The 19209-nt window shown below is 38.2% G+C and overlaps 1 protein-coding gene across 1 annotated transcript in view; it reads left to right on the forward strand.

Moving 5' to 3' along the window:
• bmpr2b (bone morphogenetic protein receptor, type II b (serine/threonine kinase)) overlaps positions 1-19209 on the forward strand; it is a 79296-nt gene that overhangs the window by 50403 nt on the left and 9684 nt on the right. Inside the window, exons 4-9 of the mRNA XM_084420707.1 lie at positions 8759-8869; positions 8948-9039; positions 9182-9412; positions 14350-14464; positions 18693-18853; positions 19019-19166. Coding sequence (XP_084276833.1) covers positions 8759-8869; positions 8948-9039; positions 9182-9412; positions 14350-14464; positions 18693-18853; positions 19019-19166 — 858 coding nt within the window. The remainder of the gene's footprint in view (positions 1-8758; positions 8870-8947; positions 9040-9181; positions 9413-14349; positions 14465-18692; positions 18854-19018; positions 19167-19209) is intronic.

A 19209-nucleotide genomic window follows, 5' to 3' on the forward strand; every position in this document is an offset into this window, starting at 1 on the left:
CATGAAATCAAAATTGACACCATTCACTTTGTTAGTGCACATTAAAGGGATAGTTCGGCCAAAAAAGATATTTAACCCATGATTTACTCACCCTCAAGCCGTTCGAGATGTATATGTCAATCTTTTTTCAGACGAACACATTTTCAGTTATTTTAGAATTTTAGAATCTCCTTCAAGTCCCAAAAATGTGCATGCATCCTTCACAAAAGTAATCCATCCGGCTCCAGGGGGATAAACGAAGGCCTTCTGAGGGTAATCCGTGCGGTTTTGTCGTAAAAATATACATATTTAAAACTTTATAAACGAAAATAACTGGCTTCCGGTAGTGGTCGACGCGCGTTCACGGAGATGGATGCTGGCGTAGGACGTAGCGTAGGAAGCGTCGTGACGTAGAACGAACTGTCTTCCGGTAGCGGTCGACGCGCGTTCACGGAGATGGATGCTGGCGTATGACGTAGGACGCAGCGTAGGAAGCGTTGTGACGTAGAACGAACTGGCTTCCGGTAGCGGTCGACGCGCGTTCACGGAGATGGATGCTGGCGTATGACGTAGGACATAGCGTAGGAAGCGTCGTGACATAGAACGAACTGTCTTCCGGTAGCGGTCGACGCGCGTTCACGGAGATGGATGCTGGCGTATGACGTAGGACGTAGCGTAGGAAGCATCGTGACGTAGAACGAACTGGCTTCCGGTAGCGGTCGACGCGCGTTCACGGAGATGGATGCTGGCGTATGACGTAGGACGTAGCGTAGGAAGCATCGTGACGTATAACGAACGTAGAGTTTTGTTTTGCTCTGCTCTCTGTCTGCGCTGTCACATTCGTTCTACGTCACAACGCTTCCTACGCTACGTCCTACGTCATACGCCAGCATCCATTTCAGTGAACGCGTGTCGACCGCTACCGGAAGCCAGTTATTTTCGTTTATAAAGTTTTAAATATGTATATTTTTACGACAAAACCACACGGATTACCCTCAGAGGGCCTTCGTTTATCCCCCTGGAGCCGGATGGATTACTTTTGTGAAGGATGCATGCACATTTTGGGACCAGATAGCAGTGGTTATAATGAGAGGAGGTTCGCTAAAGTAAAGCCCTGCCCTCTATTCAATATCCCGTTTCACTTGGGAATAAGCCACAACACTGAAGTCAGTTGCAACTTCCGGTTCACACAGACTTTAAACTGTTGCGTCATGTAATGGCATTGAACATGATGTGAAACATTAATTTCCCTGTCCATTCGAACCACAGTTGATTTCTGCTTTCTGTGATTTAATGCAAGATTTATCAGCTTTAAGAGACTTGATTGTTCATAGCTAAAAGAAAACAAGCACATTTGTAGGATGCTGTTGTTTACTGAATACAGGTGTTTATTTGTGTTTTTTCTCACAGATATTTCCTTGCAATCCATCGTAGATCGTCTTTTGTATATTGTGGTCAATGCTTTTACTCTTTCAATCTCTGCAAAACAGACATGTAGAGTCTCTGCAATATATTCGTCATCTGCTGTCGTCATATTGCTCTATGAAATCTGTCCCGTTTTTTGCTGTGCAAGAGCTCCTGCTGATATTTTGTCTCTTTTGTCATTTCTCTCTCCCTGTCTTTTCTCTCCCTCTCTCAATTTTCGTGCTTTATTGCTATGACAAATCACCAGGCCCATACAAAATCTTTTTTTTTATATATATATATTTTTTCTGCATCGATTTTGAGGAAAATGTGGAATGAATTTGGTATAATGTGTTAAACTGAACTAACATGCGAGCGGCACGGCACTGTGTAGATGCGGTACTATGCCCTTATTGATTTGTGAAAGCACATATAAATTAGCCATGATGTTTAATAAATAATGATTCAAGAGGCAAGGGATGTGTACAACTTTGTGAATGGCGTTCCAATTGAGTGGAAGTCTTTGGGCACAGATAGCTTGGAACACTTTATTGAGCTGCAATCCCTATGGAGAAAATGAATAGGGGGAAATTATTCTGGGCAGTCACTGTTGGGGAAAGTTACTTTTAAAAGTAGGCTAATGCATTACAATATTGGGTTACTTCCTAAAAAGTAACTAATTGCATTACTTTTTATGGAAAGCAATGCGTTGTTTCTTTTGCGTTACATTTGTGTTACTTTTTCTCACCTGTCCTGGGCTGGGCTGGGCTTGCTTGTTAGTTTTTTAATAACAAAAAAAAAGTTCTATTTTCAGCTAATGTAAAGGCTCTTTCACACCAAAAGTGAAACGAATAAGCCTCAAGGTGAAGGAAATTTGCTGAAAAACCTTTCAGCTGTTCTGCCATTCTGGATTGAAGAAGAATAGGATGCAGCAGAAAAAAGTTCAACTCTCTTTCTTCAGCAATAAAAAAAGTAGCACAAATGAGATGTTTATCTAAAGTCATTTTTGCTTATTGGTATGGTTGAATTGGATCATCGAAGGTCAGCAGCAAAGACATTGGTTAATAAAATGAGACTTGTTTATTTGTTTAATTTAACATTTAATTATTGCGGGTTTACGTAATATTCTTCGTTTTTTATTCATTTTGAGGAATACTAAATCTGTTTTTGTAAAAGTGATATGAGTAAATGCATAACTACAATAAGCATCATGTTTACGCCTCTGCACTTGCTCCCGATTTCTCTCAACGTGGGGGTGGGAGAGGTGTCAGTCAACAAATAGGAAAACAAAGTAACTTGCGTTACTTATTTGAAAAAGTAACTCCGATATTTTGTTGTACATTTAAAAGTAATCCGTTACTTTACTAATTACTTGAAAAAAGTAATCTGATTACTTAACTCGCGTTGTAATGCATTACCCTCAAGACTGGTCACTGTTGTGCTTTTAATGCAGTTACAGATAATAATGGGGCAGAATGACAAAGTCTGTCTAGAAGCTCTGCTCTGAGCTGTGCCATTGAGCTGATATCCAGCAGTGTGTCTGTGTACGAGTGTGCCTGTAAGAATTAAATTCCACAACAGCATGTGCCAAAAACGCTGTAGTTGTGCTTGTGCTCGCCAGATTGAGTCCATCATATTATTGTGCTGATGAGCTGTCTGCCAGCGGAGCTGTGAGCGAACAAGCATCTGCTCTTTTCCCTTAATTAATTTATTCATTAGCTTTGTCTCTTTTAACCTTAACCTTTACACAGTGAATGGCAAGAGTATTTTGAGAACCGAGAATGAGTTAGCTTGATGAAAATGTATTCGAATAATAGTGCAGGTAAATAGTCTGATAAAGTCAATTAAGATATAGTGCAACTAGAGCTGTCACAATATTAGAGATTTCGCTACACTATTATCGTGGCCAAAAGAATAAATAATGCTATCTTTAAAGCAACACCAAAGATTATTTTGTACCTTAAAATAATGTTTCCAAAATCGTTTCAGTGGTTCATCAACTCGTAACAGGGTGAACGGCACTTCTGCATTCGCTTTGCGACCCTCTATCCGCTATAACCGCACTATGCAAGTTTGCCAGATCGGGTAGCGGATCTGTAGTTCGAATGAGACATAAGAAACTACAAATTTGACTTGCTTTACGGCAAGCGTTACAATAGCAAAAAAATAGCAAGCAATGTCATTATTTAGTTTTTCTTTGTTTCTGATGTCGCAATACATCATACTTTCATAAAAGCATGCAACATACTCTACCTTGTGTGTGGACATCATTATTTCCAAAGCTGGTGCTGGATGGCTGTAGTAGGCTAAATTATTTACGACAGCGGTAATGGACAATTCCGCTTCCAACCTGTAGGGGGACCGAAGAGTGCTTTAACACTCTTTTAGTATTTTTCTCTTTTTTGGCCAATTAATCACTCAAAATATGAGTGTATCAGGAGGCAGAGAGAAGTGCACAAAGTGTACAAAAAGAATGTGCTGTTGATTGGCACTTGCTGCAAATCTTGTTTGCCTTGCATGTAATTTTTATCTTATGTTTTTTTCATATTTGTTTGCTTGATCAGTGTCTTAATGGGGTTTGGTTCATTTTCTGTTGTAAGGTGTAAGGAACTTTTGAAATAACTGAAATATTTTGGTGAAATAATGTTGTTGCCAAAGCTTCATAGCTTCAAAAATGTCTAATTGTTTTAAATAATTTATTGGAAAATAATTATTAGACAGTTTGTCAGCCAATCAGAATCAAGCATTCAACAACCCTGTGGTGGTATACATTTATTTTATTAAATTGTAGCCTTTCCTCTTTGGTTTTATTTAGATTAATCGTGCAGCCCTAATAACAATATGAGTGCAACGCAACAAGACCTCCCAAATCATAGATCAAAGAAAACATTTTTTGTAGCGTGACTTTTTTTTTTTTTTTTTTGCCAGTCTCTGAAAAGCCTGTTTGTATGTGTGTGTGTGTTGCTATGCGCTTGCTATTGCCTTTTTTTGGTTGTTCTTAATGCAAAGTGTCAGAAAGCCCAACCTTCATGAAAGTTGCCATCTGTAGACATGTCTTGGATCTGAAGTTAATAGTGGTTAAAGGCAGATTTCAGCCAAGTTGTGTTTGTCTGGAACAAGAATGTATGAATGTAGTTTGTCAGGTTCCCCCACTCCCTTCCTCTCCATCCTACACTGAAAGCTGAATGTAGGCCAGAGAATTCCCTTTGAGTGGCTTTCGTTGTCCTTGCTGGTGGGGGGATTCAGGTAGTGATGTTGAGTCCTGTTGATGTAATGGCAGCATGAAAGTCTGCTTGCTCATGAATGATTCCTATTAGAGTCTCCCTGGTGTCTCTGAGTCGGTAGTCTTTGAAATTCTCCCACACGGGCCTTTGTATGATGAATTGGATGCATATCTAAGATGTGACTTGCCTGTCTGTTGGAAAATACGCTGTGTGGTACCCATAATCACAACACAATCACAATCCCTTCGGGGGAAAATTATTCATCATTCCAGTGCTTTCATACAGTCGGTTTTCCAGGTGTCTCGCATGAGTCTTGATTTAAAGTATTTTTCCCTCTCTCTCTCTTGAATTTTAATGTAAGAATTTAGTTTTGCTCTTTGCACAAACTGGTCATGATGTACTTCTGTATAAGAAAACCATTACATGTAGGCTATAATTCAACCAAAAATGAAAATTCTGTCATAATTTACTCACCCTCATCAAACCTGTATGACTTTCATTCATCTTCGAAATGCAAATGAAGACACTTTTAATATTCTCTCATAATCTCTAATTTGTGTGCATACATTGAAAGTTCACGTAACCAAAACTTTGATGCTTTAAAAAGTTCATAAAAATATAGAAAAAGTCATCTATATGAAGCGAGCGGTTTAATCCGAGTCTTCTGAAGAGACATGATCAAAAACAAGCAACTGTGTGTGTGTGTTCAGCAGAAAAAAGAAAATCATACAAGTTTGGATTGGAATGACATAATGAGTAAATGATGAATCCCTTTCAAATCTCCATAACAATTGTGTTAATTTTTTTCCTATTAAAACAGAAAGGTGAGACAATAGAGCTTGTGAGTTTGTTAAAAAAAAGTCTCAAGTTACATCACAGCCATGGGGGGAGGGACATTCTCACTCTAGAGAGCATTTGATTGGACAGAAATCTGTTTAGTGCAGGATGAGTCATCAGTATTTTTTTGTCAATGTTAAGGAATATATTAACATAGATGGTTTCAAATTTAACATTGGTTTAACTTAAAAAAGAAAAAAATGCTACAAATGATACAATGAGGAGATTGGTTTAATCTTCAGAAACTCAAAATATGACTCATTAGTTGATTCATTTTTTAACTTGCCATTTCAAATCCAGGTGTTTCAGACACACAGACACTAAATATGAGCTTAAATGCAAATTACATTTGAAGGTCTAACGTGCCTCTCTTTCTTCTGGTCTCTTCTCTCTTCCTCCAGAAGATCAACAGCCTTTACACAGAGAGGATGAGTCATCAGTATTTTTTTGTCAATGTTAAGGAATATATTAACATAGATGGTTTCAAATTTAACATTGGTTTAACTTAAAAAAGAAAAAAATGCTACAAATGATACAATGAGGAGATTGGTTTAATCATCAGAAACTCAAAATATGATGTTATCTGAACCACATTAATTGTCTAAGTTGATTTGACAAAAAACAGTGTGGACTAAAAAGCACAAAATTTAAATTTCATATGGTTTAGTGTTTTTCCTCTGTGTGCTTTTAACCTATAACTTTAAAAGCATATCTAAGTGCCGTCTCTTTAATCTCATACAGCGCTCTCACAAATAGAAAAGAGAAAGTGAGGAAAGGCAAAAATTTAGGCAAGTCAGACTTTATTGCAGGAAGGTTGTGACTGCACACTGTTGCCAGGCATCATGAGTGGGAGTCGGTGAAATCACAGAAGAGTTCTGGTTACCCAGGGAAACTGCATCTGTCCTGATGATCGTCTCTAAGAATGCGAAGGACAGAAGATCAGACCCGTGTGTGAAGTGAGGACAAACACGAAGCTACGGAGAGAAACAAAAAACACCGAAAAAAGTATTTTAATGTGTCTCCATGAATATCTTATTTTGTAGCACATAACATGACAAAAGAATAATTTTATTTGTGATCAAATACATGCAGTCCTGGTGAGCATAAAAAACTTCTTTCAAAAACATCAAGTAATCGTATTTAGCTTAAAACTTTGGCCGGTAGTATATGAAAATATGGAGACGTGAGAAAGGAAGGAGAGCTCTCATAATAGACGGAGGGCTGGAGGGAGACATGCAGGAAGTACAACAGGATTGTTGGTATAGTCTGGAAGAGGGAGGGACACTCAGACATTCTGCCTCCGAGCTAAATGCCGACGGCTCCAAGACGTGTAAACAGTGTCTATGTATGCATGAGAATGAGAGAGCGTTTTTTATGTCTATACCTATAAATGCCTGCGTTTTATCCTCTGAGCGTTACACGAGCGTGGCTATATATGAGTGTGTGTGAGAGATCGCTTTCCAGAAGTCCAGCATGCAGACTGACGCACTGCTGTGGTTTAAATCGCATATTTATTGATCTGTCTTGAGAAACCCAAACCATTCTGAGCCATGCTGTTCTAGCCGCTGCAGTGGACCTGGGAGGGTCCAGCTCAAAAAAATATGGGCAGAAATGAGGATTTGCATGCATGTTGTATAACTTGTATTCGTTTTTTGTTGTCCCATATATCCGCATTCATTGCGTTGAAGGTAAACACAGCTAAATTCCACATTTCCTGCTGTGTTCTGCATGCATCAGTCCTCAAATTTATTAAAACATGTATGCAGGCACAACATTTTAAGCTCGATTCAGTCTTAAGTTCCATTTAATCATCAGCATTTGTGTGGTCGGGTTTGTTTTAAAGAGACTGTCCTGCCATTTTAAGTGTTTGTTCTCTTTCTCTCGGCTTGAAACTGAAGTCCATAGCTGTGGTTTTATCATTCCCACTCATCTTTCTCTTTCTTTAGCTCTTTTGTGCGTGAGAGAGGCTTTCTTGCCTCGAAGCTCTCACTCTTGGATGCAAGGACGTGTCTGTGTCTGAAGCCGAGTGAGAAAATGGAGAAAGTGAAAAGAATCTAAAGCTAAAGAAAACTAGTGCTGGGTTTAGTTGGATTTTGGGGCGGCAGGAGTCTGTATGGCTCACGTACATGACTGACCAGAACATTTTCAGACTTCACGTTTCTACCTGATCTTATTTTTTTATTTTTTGGGGGGGTTTAAACAGAAGTTAGTAGAATTTCGTCTTGGTGGGTGGACTGTTAGTGTTTTACAAAACTGGTGGACAGATTTGTGTGTGTTCAGGATTTACCAAATCGCATTGTAAGAGCAGATCTTCATGAAGTTACTGCACGTTGTTCCTGGACCGGAAGGATTAAAGGAATGTTTTGGATTAAATGCATGTTAAATGAGTTTTACGACCGGGATAAACATTACACACTAAACGTATAGTCACTTGACCAAAGTATACACTACCATTCAAATGATTGGGTTCAGTATGAATTTTTTTTATTATTAATAATAACTTTTTTTTTTCAACAAGGGCACATTAAATAGATTAAAAGTGATTCCATTCAAATAAATGGTATTCATTAAAGATTCCTGAAAAATAAGTATCACAGTTTCCACATAAATATCTTTGATAATAATAAGAAATGTTTCTTGAGCAGTAAATCAGCATATTAGAGTGAATTCTGAAGGATCATGTGACACTGAAAACTGGAGTAAAGATGCTGAAAATTCAGCTTTGCATCACAGGAATGAATTACATTTTAAAATATATTAAAATAGAAAATCGTTATTTTAAATTGTAATAATTTTTTCACAATATTACAGTTTTCACTGTAGTTTTGATCAAATAAATGCAATTTTGGTGAGCAGGAGAGACTTTTTTCAAAGCGTTTAAGAACCTTACCAACTTCAAACTATTGAACAATAGTGTGTGTTACTGTATATGAATACTAGAGTCTAGTAAAGTTGCTTATTAATCTTGTCAGTGCAAACTTAATTCAATTATTTCACATTTTTGCTTTAAAGAATTAATTTAAACACATTAGCAAAAATATGAGTATGAAACATTTCTGCTTATAAAACCTCTGGAATGTCTTGCCCCATTGACTTCAATTATAAGTGCATTACTGCACAGTATATCATTTTGGTTCGTTTTTACAAAATTATTTTCTGGGTTAAAATGACTCATTAGTTGATTCATTTTTCAACTTGCCATTTCAAATCCAGGTGTTTCAGACACACAGACACTAAATATGAGCTTAAATGCAAATTACATTTGAAGGTCTAACGTGCCTCTCTTTCTTCTGGTCTCTTCTCTCTTCCTCCAGAAGATCAACAGCCTTTACACAGAGATGAGGCCATCTTCATCGCCCTCGCGTCTGTCTCCATAGTAGCGGTCCTGATTGTGGCGCTGTTCTTCGGCTATCGCATGATGATGGGTGAGATTCAGTCCTCGGTGTTATGATTTGCTGTTTGCAAATGAAGGTCACGTAATGATGTTACTGTGTTTGTTACAGGCGAGTGTAAACAGGGCCTGCACAATATGGACATGATAGAGGCCGCACCATCAGAACCGTCTCTGGATTTAGACAGTTTAAAACTCCTCGAAGTGAGTTTAGCTCTTCAAGCTGCCGTGCAGAAAATTATCATATTTTGATTTTGAATTGTATTCTAATGAGCCTGAACCATCTGTATTTGTTTATCATGTAGCATCTGCTACAATTCACACCTGAATAATTTTTTTCTCGCAGTTGATTGGCCGAGGGCGCTATGGCTCTGTCTACAAAGGATCGCTTGATGAACGCCCGGTTGCTGTTAAAGTTTTTACCTATGCCAACCGGCAAAACTTTGTGAACGAGCGCTCCATCTACCGAATCCCTCTTCTGGAGCATGATAACATTGCTCGTTTTATCGTTGGCGATGAGCGTCTCACGGCAGATGGGCGGATGGAGTACCTGCTGGTCATGGAGTACTACCCTCATGTGAGTATTGATCTAGTTCAAGCCCTCATTCTCTCATCCTTAAAGTTGTTTGCGACACGGCTCTGGTGCCTGGCTGCCCTGCTCGGTGTAGTTTTCCACATTTTACCTTCATCTGTCCTTTATTCCTCATCTCCTTGTTTCATTGGTCTCTCCTGACTATTTCTGTCAAAGTCGGGAGTGGAATCGAATGTCCTGCCGCTATCTGGCTAGATATTTTTATCCATGATTCAGATGGATTTCCAGCAGGCAGCATGAGAAGGGTGACTCGGATGTCGGCTTTGTGTTTTAGCCGTCCCTGTGCCTGTTTGTTTGTCTTTCTCTCTCTATATGACTTGCTCCTATTATTTTCTTTACATTTTTCTGTATCCATCTGCCATTACCGTCAGATAAAGGTGTTTTCTCTCCTAATCTAAACAGTTTTGCCACTTTTGTGTGCAGTATTTCAGCACAAATGTCTCTGTTTTATTGTTTCCACTTTATATTAATTGTCTTTAATAACCATGTACTAACATTTAAATTAATAATTTCATACATTTTCATTTACATTTCATTTATTGTGTACATAGTACATACATATTTTTACATTGTACTTAACATTTACATCATTTCTGTTATTACATCTATAATTACACTGTTGACCATTCCCTTACCCCTTAACCCACACTTAAACCTACCCATACCTCCAAACCTGTCCCTAAACTTACCCGTATCCCACCTAAACAGCAGCAAACGTGAATTGCAATACAACATGAACACAATAAGTATTTTGTGAACCCAGATAGCCCGGCGCTTGTGCTGCAGATAAACATGCAAAAAGCACTTGCCGTTCATCTCTAATATTAAGCATTTTATGTACTGATTCAATTTATATTTAGTCTTTTCCCTCCAAAATGTTTGTTTTTAGTGGCAATTAAACTGATTCAGTGTGTATAACATGGAGTATCATCAGTGAATGTCATTCATAAACATTACTAGGCAACCAGTAGTGGGAACGCCCACTAGCGACTTTACCACCAGCCACTGGCGACATGGCGGCGTTAACGCAGCTTAAGTTTCCTCTCTCTTTCAATCTTAATTAATATCTAAAAGTTTGAGTCGGAATAGTTTGCGAGAGTATGAGTATAAACAAAACAGGGCTGTAAAAGTGGACTAGTGCATAGACTCATTTTCTTGTTCAGTGTGATGTTTAATGTCCGCGACAAGATCTGTATTCCCATTTAGCTACTTGTTAGCAACCACCATTTTCAAGACGCGTAAAATCTTAAAACAAAAACACAAGTGGGGTATTACTGATATATTTTATGTTTACTTTAGAGAAAAATATAAAAGTTGCTTGAGCTTGTGTTAACAACAACATAGACAACAAAAGCATTAAAAAAAAACCATTGACTTAAGGACGATAGAACCGAAAGTGGAAAAATGCTAACTTATTTTTGAGTTTTAGGACTCATTCCCGCAGCACTCTACATGTATACCAATGTATTTAAATGTCATTGACTCTTTTTTTGAACCAAAAAATGCCTCCTTTCTATGTAAAGTAGTCTTTTTAAAGCTTATAGATTCTGGCACAATTAATATCACCTGCAAAAAGCAGAGTAAACTGAATTTTACTTAGAAAAGATTTTTCTGTAAATTTGTTTTGATCAAAAAGATGATGCAGAACATTGTTATAACTGTGTATATATTATCACTCAAGTGCACTTTCAGCTTCTTTAATAGTCAGTATAGGTGAAGCGATGCTTTACATTCCCAGTAAAGTACGTCAGATTGCAGTAGCTGACGCATCCTTGACAACCTCGCACTCAAAACCAGCCTGCAAGATGGGGAATTACGGAGTTGAAATTTCACTCAGCATAAATTCTTTGGGCATGTTTGTGCTGTTATCCGATTTGCATAATTCCTTTAATCAGGTGCTAAAACAATGCAAGACAGCACATGCCAATAAACAGCACCATCAACAGGCTCAATTCATTCTTAGTCATTCCCCCCCTCAGCTTTCAGAACTCGCACAATAAAGCCCCAAATTCTGTGCAAGGTGTTTTCCTGTACATTCCTGTTTGACATGTTATAACTCGCAATTTTGTCTGTGAGTCGCCTCTTCTACCCGCCTGGGCCTTTTGAATGGCAGTGAGGAATGAGGCACACCTTTATTGTGTCTGACTTCAGACAGACAGCACTCTTTGAGTCAGTGCTGTGTTTGCTCTTGTCCTGTTTCACCTCTAATCTATGAATTATATAATGAACTCGCACTATAGCCTAGAGCCCAAGTACAGGAAAAACCCTTGTAGGTGAATGTTCACTTCATATGTAGACATGAGTTTAAGGTTCCCTTTAGGCTGAATCTAAGGGTGTGTTCTCAAACTTGGCATGTTTGGTTAGATTAAAATGAACCCTGGCGCGATTGCTCTGTTAGTGCGGCTCATTTGAATAAGTGTGAACGCTGCCAAAGCGGACCGAGACCACTGAAAAGATGGGTCTCAGTCCGCTTCCAAAACCAACTCTTGTGCCATTCGAATGAAATATGAAAGCAACACGGAACAAAGACATGTAAACGAACCAAAAACAGGAAGATGAGGCAGGCATTTTGATTTGTGTGTGTGTGACGGAAGGATTCCTGCCGCTGTTTTGACTCCTTCACACATTTTATAAGCTCTTCTCAACTGGCCAAAATACCATCATATGTAGGCTACGCACATACAACGAGCGCATTTATCCCAGCACCCAGAGTTGTTTTGGATGTTTGGTATGTTCCGTCATGAAATATATGTAATAAAAGGCAACCAATCAGGTTGTGAACATATCCCTATGCCGTTAAGTTCGGTATCTAGGTTCGATTTTAAAATGCTAATGTGTAAGCTAAACGGACCAGGACTAAATGTTTTTTCTCTGTTTTAGTTTTTTTGGGTCCGGACCAAAGGAACCAAGCGAACCGTGAAGTGTGAACACACCCTAAAAACTCTTTGGGTTAATCCTGATATGCTGTACCTTTTGAACTCTGCAACTGTAAAACAAATTGCTATATCTGTGTTGTTTCACACTCAATATTTTTTATTAAAACATAATTTTATACATTGTCGCAAATGACCTGGATAGAAGTAAAAAGCTAAAGTAAGCCACTGTTTAGTGAGTGATTGAGAGTTGCATGAGGTTCTGTCAACTTTTGTAAGCAAAGTTTTACAGTGAGACAAACCAACTTATAGGTAATTCACAGAATTAATCCAACCCATTGCTAAATGTTTGTGCTCTTGTTTTGTTGTCACTTCCTGCAGGATATTATTAAAAACTGACTTTAGTTAGTTAAGCTAAACGGATATTACAAAAGAACTTGTGTTGTCCAAATTCTAAATTCCTAGGCAGCCCAGAATGCATTGTAAGAGACTCTGTGGAAAAAAATCCTGCAATAGAGAGAAATGTCAGTTTAAATTATTCAGCGTTGAAAAGTATGAATAGAAACATTTAGAAGAGTGTCATAGAGTCCTGCCTTTTTCTTAGCAATATACTAAGACCTTCAATGAAATCAATGAGTCAAGTCTTCTATGAATTGGACATTTTTGCAGTTTTGTGTGGCACATAATGCCTGAAAAGCACTCCAAATCATCACTTATCATCGCCAGTGTCCGAGGATAACATCATTTTCCCTGTCGCTATGGTAACAAGAAGATTCAGGCAGGGCTTAAGGGAAAGTGATTGGCTTTTATGGCTCTGATGTACACTTACAGGTAGATAATCATTCCTCTACCCAGAGCGCCCTGCAGTCTGTTTGTTTTCTCTTGTACCCCTCCATCCTAGATGATGGGTCAAAGATCTCTTGATCTGTGTACTGTTATCGGTAGCATTCAGCTCAGTTTAACAGAGAAGCAGTTTGCGATACAACTAAATACAATGAACAAGAAGTATATATATATATAGTATAAACTTATATTGTAACATTACATTATATGTTAATCATTTTTTTATATATATGCTAATAATAATAAATACAACTGTTGATTGTATATATTTTGTAACTATATCATCAATACAATTTACATGTAAATATTTGTTTTGTGTAGGGCAACTGCATGGCATACTCTTTATACATGCTGTATTCCAGACTAATTTTATTGGTTATTGCACTCAATAAACACGCATGTGATTGGTTGCAATGCTCAATCAAATGCAAAAAAAAAAAAAATCTGCACAAACAGTATAATACTTTGATGCGTCAAAAGAGAAGAGCTAAATACAATTATGTAATCGTCATTTTTACACAATTGTCAGCCGTATTTTTTTTTGTCACATTTCAAAATCTTGTCATCTGCAAAGTGACCTTAGTGACCTAACAATTCAATGTTATATGCAGAATGCCACAGTTTTTGAATTTGGTCTTAGTTTGACTGTTATGGATATTTCTACAACCCGCATAATTACATCTGCCTCCCTACAGCAGCTCGTGTGTACTTCATGTTCAAATGCTTCCTGTTGAACTAATCAGATCTAATCTACAGTGTTATTTAATAGTTTAGTTTGGAGAAAATTCTCTGTTATGTTTGTTGACTAGTTTTAATTGCGTTGCTTAAATACCCCAGAGGCAGTGATTAGTTGCAGGCGGCTTTACATTACAACTTTGTTGAAGCTCCAATTCATTATTCAAGAGCTTCATATCTGCCCTACAGAGATTTGAAATGCTGATGTAAAAGCAATGCTGACTTCTGTGGAAAAGAAGCGACATTGTTGTTGTAGAGCAGTGTTAAAAGCCCAGTTCTTATTTTCTGCAACCGAAGAGTTCCTGCTTTAACCATCATCATCACGCCCATGTTCTTTTACAACTCTTTTAGTGGCATGTTTCAGGAGATACAGGTTGTGTGTGTGTGTGTGTGTGTGTGTGTGTGTGTGTGTGTGTGTGTGTGTGTGTGTGTGTGTGTGCTAGTTTAACTGTATTGTGTCTGTTTTTGTAGGGCTCTCTGTGTCGGTACCTGAGTCTGCACACATTGGACTGGGTGAGCTGCTGTCGTCTGTCACATTCGCTCACGAGAGGACTGGCCTACCTACACACTGAGCTCCTGAGAGGAGGTGAGGCTCACCTCTACACACATCCTTCACTCAACTACTTTTTCATTTTCCACCACCTTGCAGTGTACAGTATCTTGCTGCCCATATAAAGGAATGAAGCCTTAGTGCTATAAACCACTTGATATCTGTGTTTGGAGGTGAAGTGTGTTGTTTTTTTAAATCATTTTATAGTGAAATAAGATATTTAAAAAGATGTAGGGCAGAACTTGACTGCACGTCAATTTCATTCAGCAAGGATGCATTAAATTGATCAGACGTGACTGTAAAGACATTTATAATGCTACATAAGAGACCCGTTTCAAATAAATGCTGTTCTTTTGAACATTTTATTCATCAAGGAATCCAAGAAATGAAGTAAATTAAAGAAATGTTTCACAGTTCACACCTCTAATGATGTGAGGGTATATCACATATGTTTTTTTAAAAGAAATGAACACTTTAATTTAGCAAGGACACATTATATTGATTGAAAGTAAACACATTTATAATATTACAAAAAATATATATTTATAATAAATGTTGTTCTTTACAACTACTCATCAAAGAATCCAGAAAAAAAAAATGTATCACAGTTTTCAAAAAATATTAAACAGCACAACTGCTTTCAGCATTGTTTCTTGATAATCAAATCAGCATATTAGAATGATTTCTGAAGGATCATATGACACTGGAGTAATAATGCTGAAAATTATTCAGGTTTGACATTACATTTCATTAGAAAACAAGTTATTTTAAATTGTAATATTTCACAATATTACTGTTTTAATATATTTTTGATTTAATAAATGCAGCCTGGGTGAGTATAAGAGACTTTAAAACGTTTTAAAATAAAATATAATGATAAAAAGGTGGGTTTAGGCTAAGAATTGATGTCTCATTCACCACAGGTGTGATGGGCATATAATTTAGTCTCATAGGAGAAATAAATCATATTGTGACACCTTTTCCATTTTGTACCAGCTTGCAACACGAACAAATGAACACGTGTCATCTGACCACTAGGAGACTTTGAAGAAGATCATACATTCATCACTATTTAAAATTCTGTTAAAAAAACCCCTTTGATGTCTGAGTTCAAATCTTCAAATAAGAAAGCAGGTATCTTTCATTTTCAGTGTTAACTGACTTTACCATGAGTTTGATTGGCATAGCATTTAGCAGAAGTCTCGTGGGAGATATAAATCATAACATGACCCTGAGGCGCAGATGTGTTCATATAATATATGACAAGCATTTTAATAGAGTCGTGTAGAATACAAATTGAGGTTGAATACAGTCTTGGTCAAGGTGAATGTTCTGTTGTGTTTGTGAGATTCTGTATTTAAACTACTCTTTCGTCAATAAATGGTTGAGTTCAATGGTCAATAAAAGAGAGTTCTGTTGACACAACACTCTTAAAGGAACACTCCACCGTTTTTTGAAATAGGGCTTATTCACATTCTTTCATACATTTACATAGGTGGGTAAATGCATTTTTGTCTCAGTGCATGCATTGTTTTAGTTTGACAGGGTCGGCGTGATATCTCTGCGCCCAAGTAGCAGTGCTTCGCCTAAGTAGCCGTGTTTCGCCTGTGCTTCCCCATAATATAGTCCCAAGTCAATATCTGCCTAAGAAATCACCTAGTGTTAATCTGCATCGCTATTTGTACTCGTTGTGAATACGCAGGCCACAAGAAGTAATTACGTGGGTTTTTTTTTTTTTTTTGATCACTTTTACTCAGGACATGCTAGCTGGCAACAAAGGATTCCATTCATTGTGCTAAGCTAAGCTAGCGCCGACCCTGTCAAACTAAAACAATGCATGCACTGAGACAAAAATGCATTTACCCACCTATCTAAATGTATGAAAGAATATGAATAAGCCCTATTTCAAAAAACGGTGGAGTGTTCCTTTAAAGTGTAAGTTTGCCGATTTTTAACCCAATTTGTATTGTTACAGTGTCGTAGTATATGTTAATGAACAATGTTTGTTACCTGGACAGAGAAGTTCATATTTATTTGTCAGCAATAGTCTGTCGGATGACGTAAAACTTGTCATCCAGTGGACTTTTGACAGATCCAGGACTTGAAAAGTAAAGATTATACCTCTGCTTTTTTTGTATCCCTGCCCAGAGACAGTCAGATCAACAGAAGGTTATTAACAGAACAGTTATTCTAAGAGTAGGTTTATCACTGTAAATTGTTCTGTACTTTATGGTAAAAATGGAACACCATGGCAACTCCTGTCTTCCTTGACAGCGTTTTGATTCAGGCAGACCTGACAGAATGGCAGTTTCTTTCAGTTTTTCCCCTCTGTTTGGCATAAAACACAGTGTTCGTAGTCATCCAGTTTGAAATGTTGACTAAACATTGAAGTTTTTCAGATTTTCTGTTGCAGTGTTCTCTCTGTATTTACGATTCTTTGCAGCCTTTAGCCACTGCCTACAACGTGCTCCTTCACTGGAAACTAACTGGAAAGTAACTCACTCCCGCTAAATGTTAACTCTTTGAAATTTATACCCGGGAACAATACTAGTCGACACCATTATAACTAAAAGTTAGAAGAAGTATTTCCTACTGAACCAAGACTCTGTTGTCTCTGGTAAGTGTATCCATAGTAGAGTGGCGGAAGTGGCCTTGGATGGCAACGTGCCCAGTGCATTATGGGTTTTCCTACCTATTTGGCAAAAGGGGGAAAAATAATCTGTTTTCTCTAATCAGGTAGCACAGATTTAAAAAAAAATGTACTGCATAGGCAGTCAAGTTTTATTGAAAGCCCGTTTTGCTAGCAGTGAAGAACCCCCTTTAATGCCGTAGCCCAGCAGGAATGTGTGTCTAACCGCATGGGTTAAAAAAAGCTACGAGAATCCACCCAAAGACCATCGGCGGGCCAGTGGACTGCGTCAAATAGAGGCTGCCTTCTATAATCTGCACATCTGGGTCAGACAGAATGTTTTCTGTAACGTGAATCAGACACTATTCATTTTTCATGACTCTTCAACAGAATGACAGCGTGTAGTTCATAATGCTGAGCACGCGCGTACACACTGGAGCTTCACAGCTGGAAGAAATATTTTATACAGATGGACAGTTTGACATATGCCAGTTACCCCAAAACATTGTCTTAAATAAAAGAGAGGCTCAGGGTTTTTAATTAGGCAATACAACTACATGCTCAATTCTAATTGAGTCTTTGGCTCTTCCAATGATCCTTGAGGTAAGACAGCACATGTTTTACTAATAGATATCACAATACATTAAGACAATTGTTTGCTTAAAAAAAATTGTTTTTGACTGTCGTGTCTTGCCTTAAAGGGCCAGAACGCGGTGCAAAAGAGATAACACTTGGCTAGTTTGTGCGTCACGCTCCTCGTGTTTCTCTGGGTGCTGGAGCGTTGCCAGAGATCTACAGACAATCTGCAGCTCATCAGATCTCAAGTTAATTTCCCTCTCTGTCTCTGGTCCTGCCCTCATTACGAACTGATCTCAGAGCAGCCGTCCACCAGCTTCCTGCGCCTGTCGTCATTACGAGCTGATCTCGGTACAGCCGCGGTTCAGATTGCTCTGCCACTGCCCTCATTACTGGCTGAACTTTAGAGCCAGACAGCCAGCATGTGGAGGATGGGGGGGATGACTGGGAGAGAGGGCATTCATTCTGAAACTATTACTCACATCATGTGCTTCTGTCAGCGCCCTCTGCTGGTTCTGTTGTGCAAGTGGTTTGTCAAGACTCCACAAAAACAATATATGGGTTTCTTTTGACCCCGTGGACTGATTTATTTAATTCGTCTAAAAATGTCCAATAGTGTATATGTATACACTACCGTTCAAAAGTTTGGAATTGGTAAGATTGTCTCACCAAGGCTTCATAATTACAGTTTAAAATAACTGTTTATTTTGTATTTGAATATATTTTAAAATGTAATTTATTCAGCATCATTACGCCAGTCTTCAGTGTCACATGATCCTTTAGAAATCATTCGAATATGCTGATTTGATGCTCAAGAAACATATATTATTAGATATATTATAGAAAATATTTGCGCTGCTTGCATGATTTTTTCAGGATTATTGGATGAACTGAAAGTTCAAAAGAAAAGCATTTATTTGAAATGGAAATCTTTCCTAACAATTTAAAAGTATTTACTGTCACTTTTGATGAATTGAATGCATCTGAATAAAAGATGCTGAATAACTTGCTGAATAAAAAAAATAAAAATTCTTTAATTTTTCTTCAATTTCTTCACAGATTTATATAAACCTGCCGTGTCACACCGGGATCTAAACAGCCGCAATGTTCTGGTGAAGAATGATGGCACGAGTGTGATTAGCGATTTTGGTCTGTCCATGAAACTGACAGGGAATCGCCTCGTACGGCCCGGTGAAGAGGAAAACGCCGCCATCAGTGAGGTCAGCACATAAGCGCTCACTTAACTGGAACATTATAACAAACCTGAAGTTGCTGAAATTTAGGCCGTGTTGGTATTCACCTGAGAATGAGATGTCCAGAACTGCTGATCCAGACCCAACATGAGAGCACCTTTCCCCTCACACCTGCTCTGTTCTGCTGTCTAGGTGGGCACCATCCGCTACATGGCGCCGGAAGTGCTGGAGGGAGCTGTGAACCTCAGGGACTGCGAGTCGGCTTTGAAACAGGTGGACATGTATGCCATCGGCCTCATCTACTGGGAGACCTTCATGAGGTGCACTGATCTTTTTCCAGGTGAGGACTGCAACTGTGTACGAACAACAGCGAGCATGTAGAG

The sequence above is a fragment of the Rutilus rutilus genome (assembly GCF_951802725.1).
Source record: "Rutilus rutilus genome assembly, chromosome: 10".
In the NCBI taxonomy this organism is placed as follows: Eukaryota; Metazoa; Chordata; class Actinopteri; order Cypriniformes; family Leuciscidae; genus Rutilus; species Rutilus rutilus.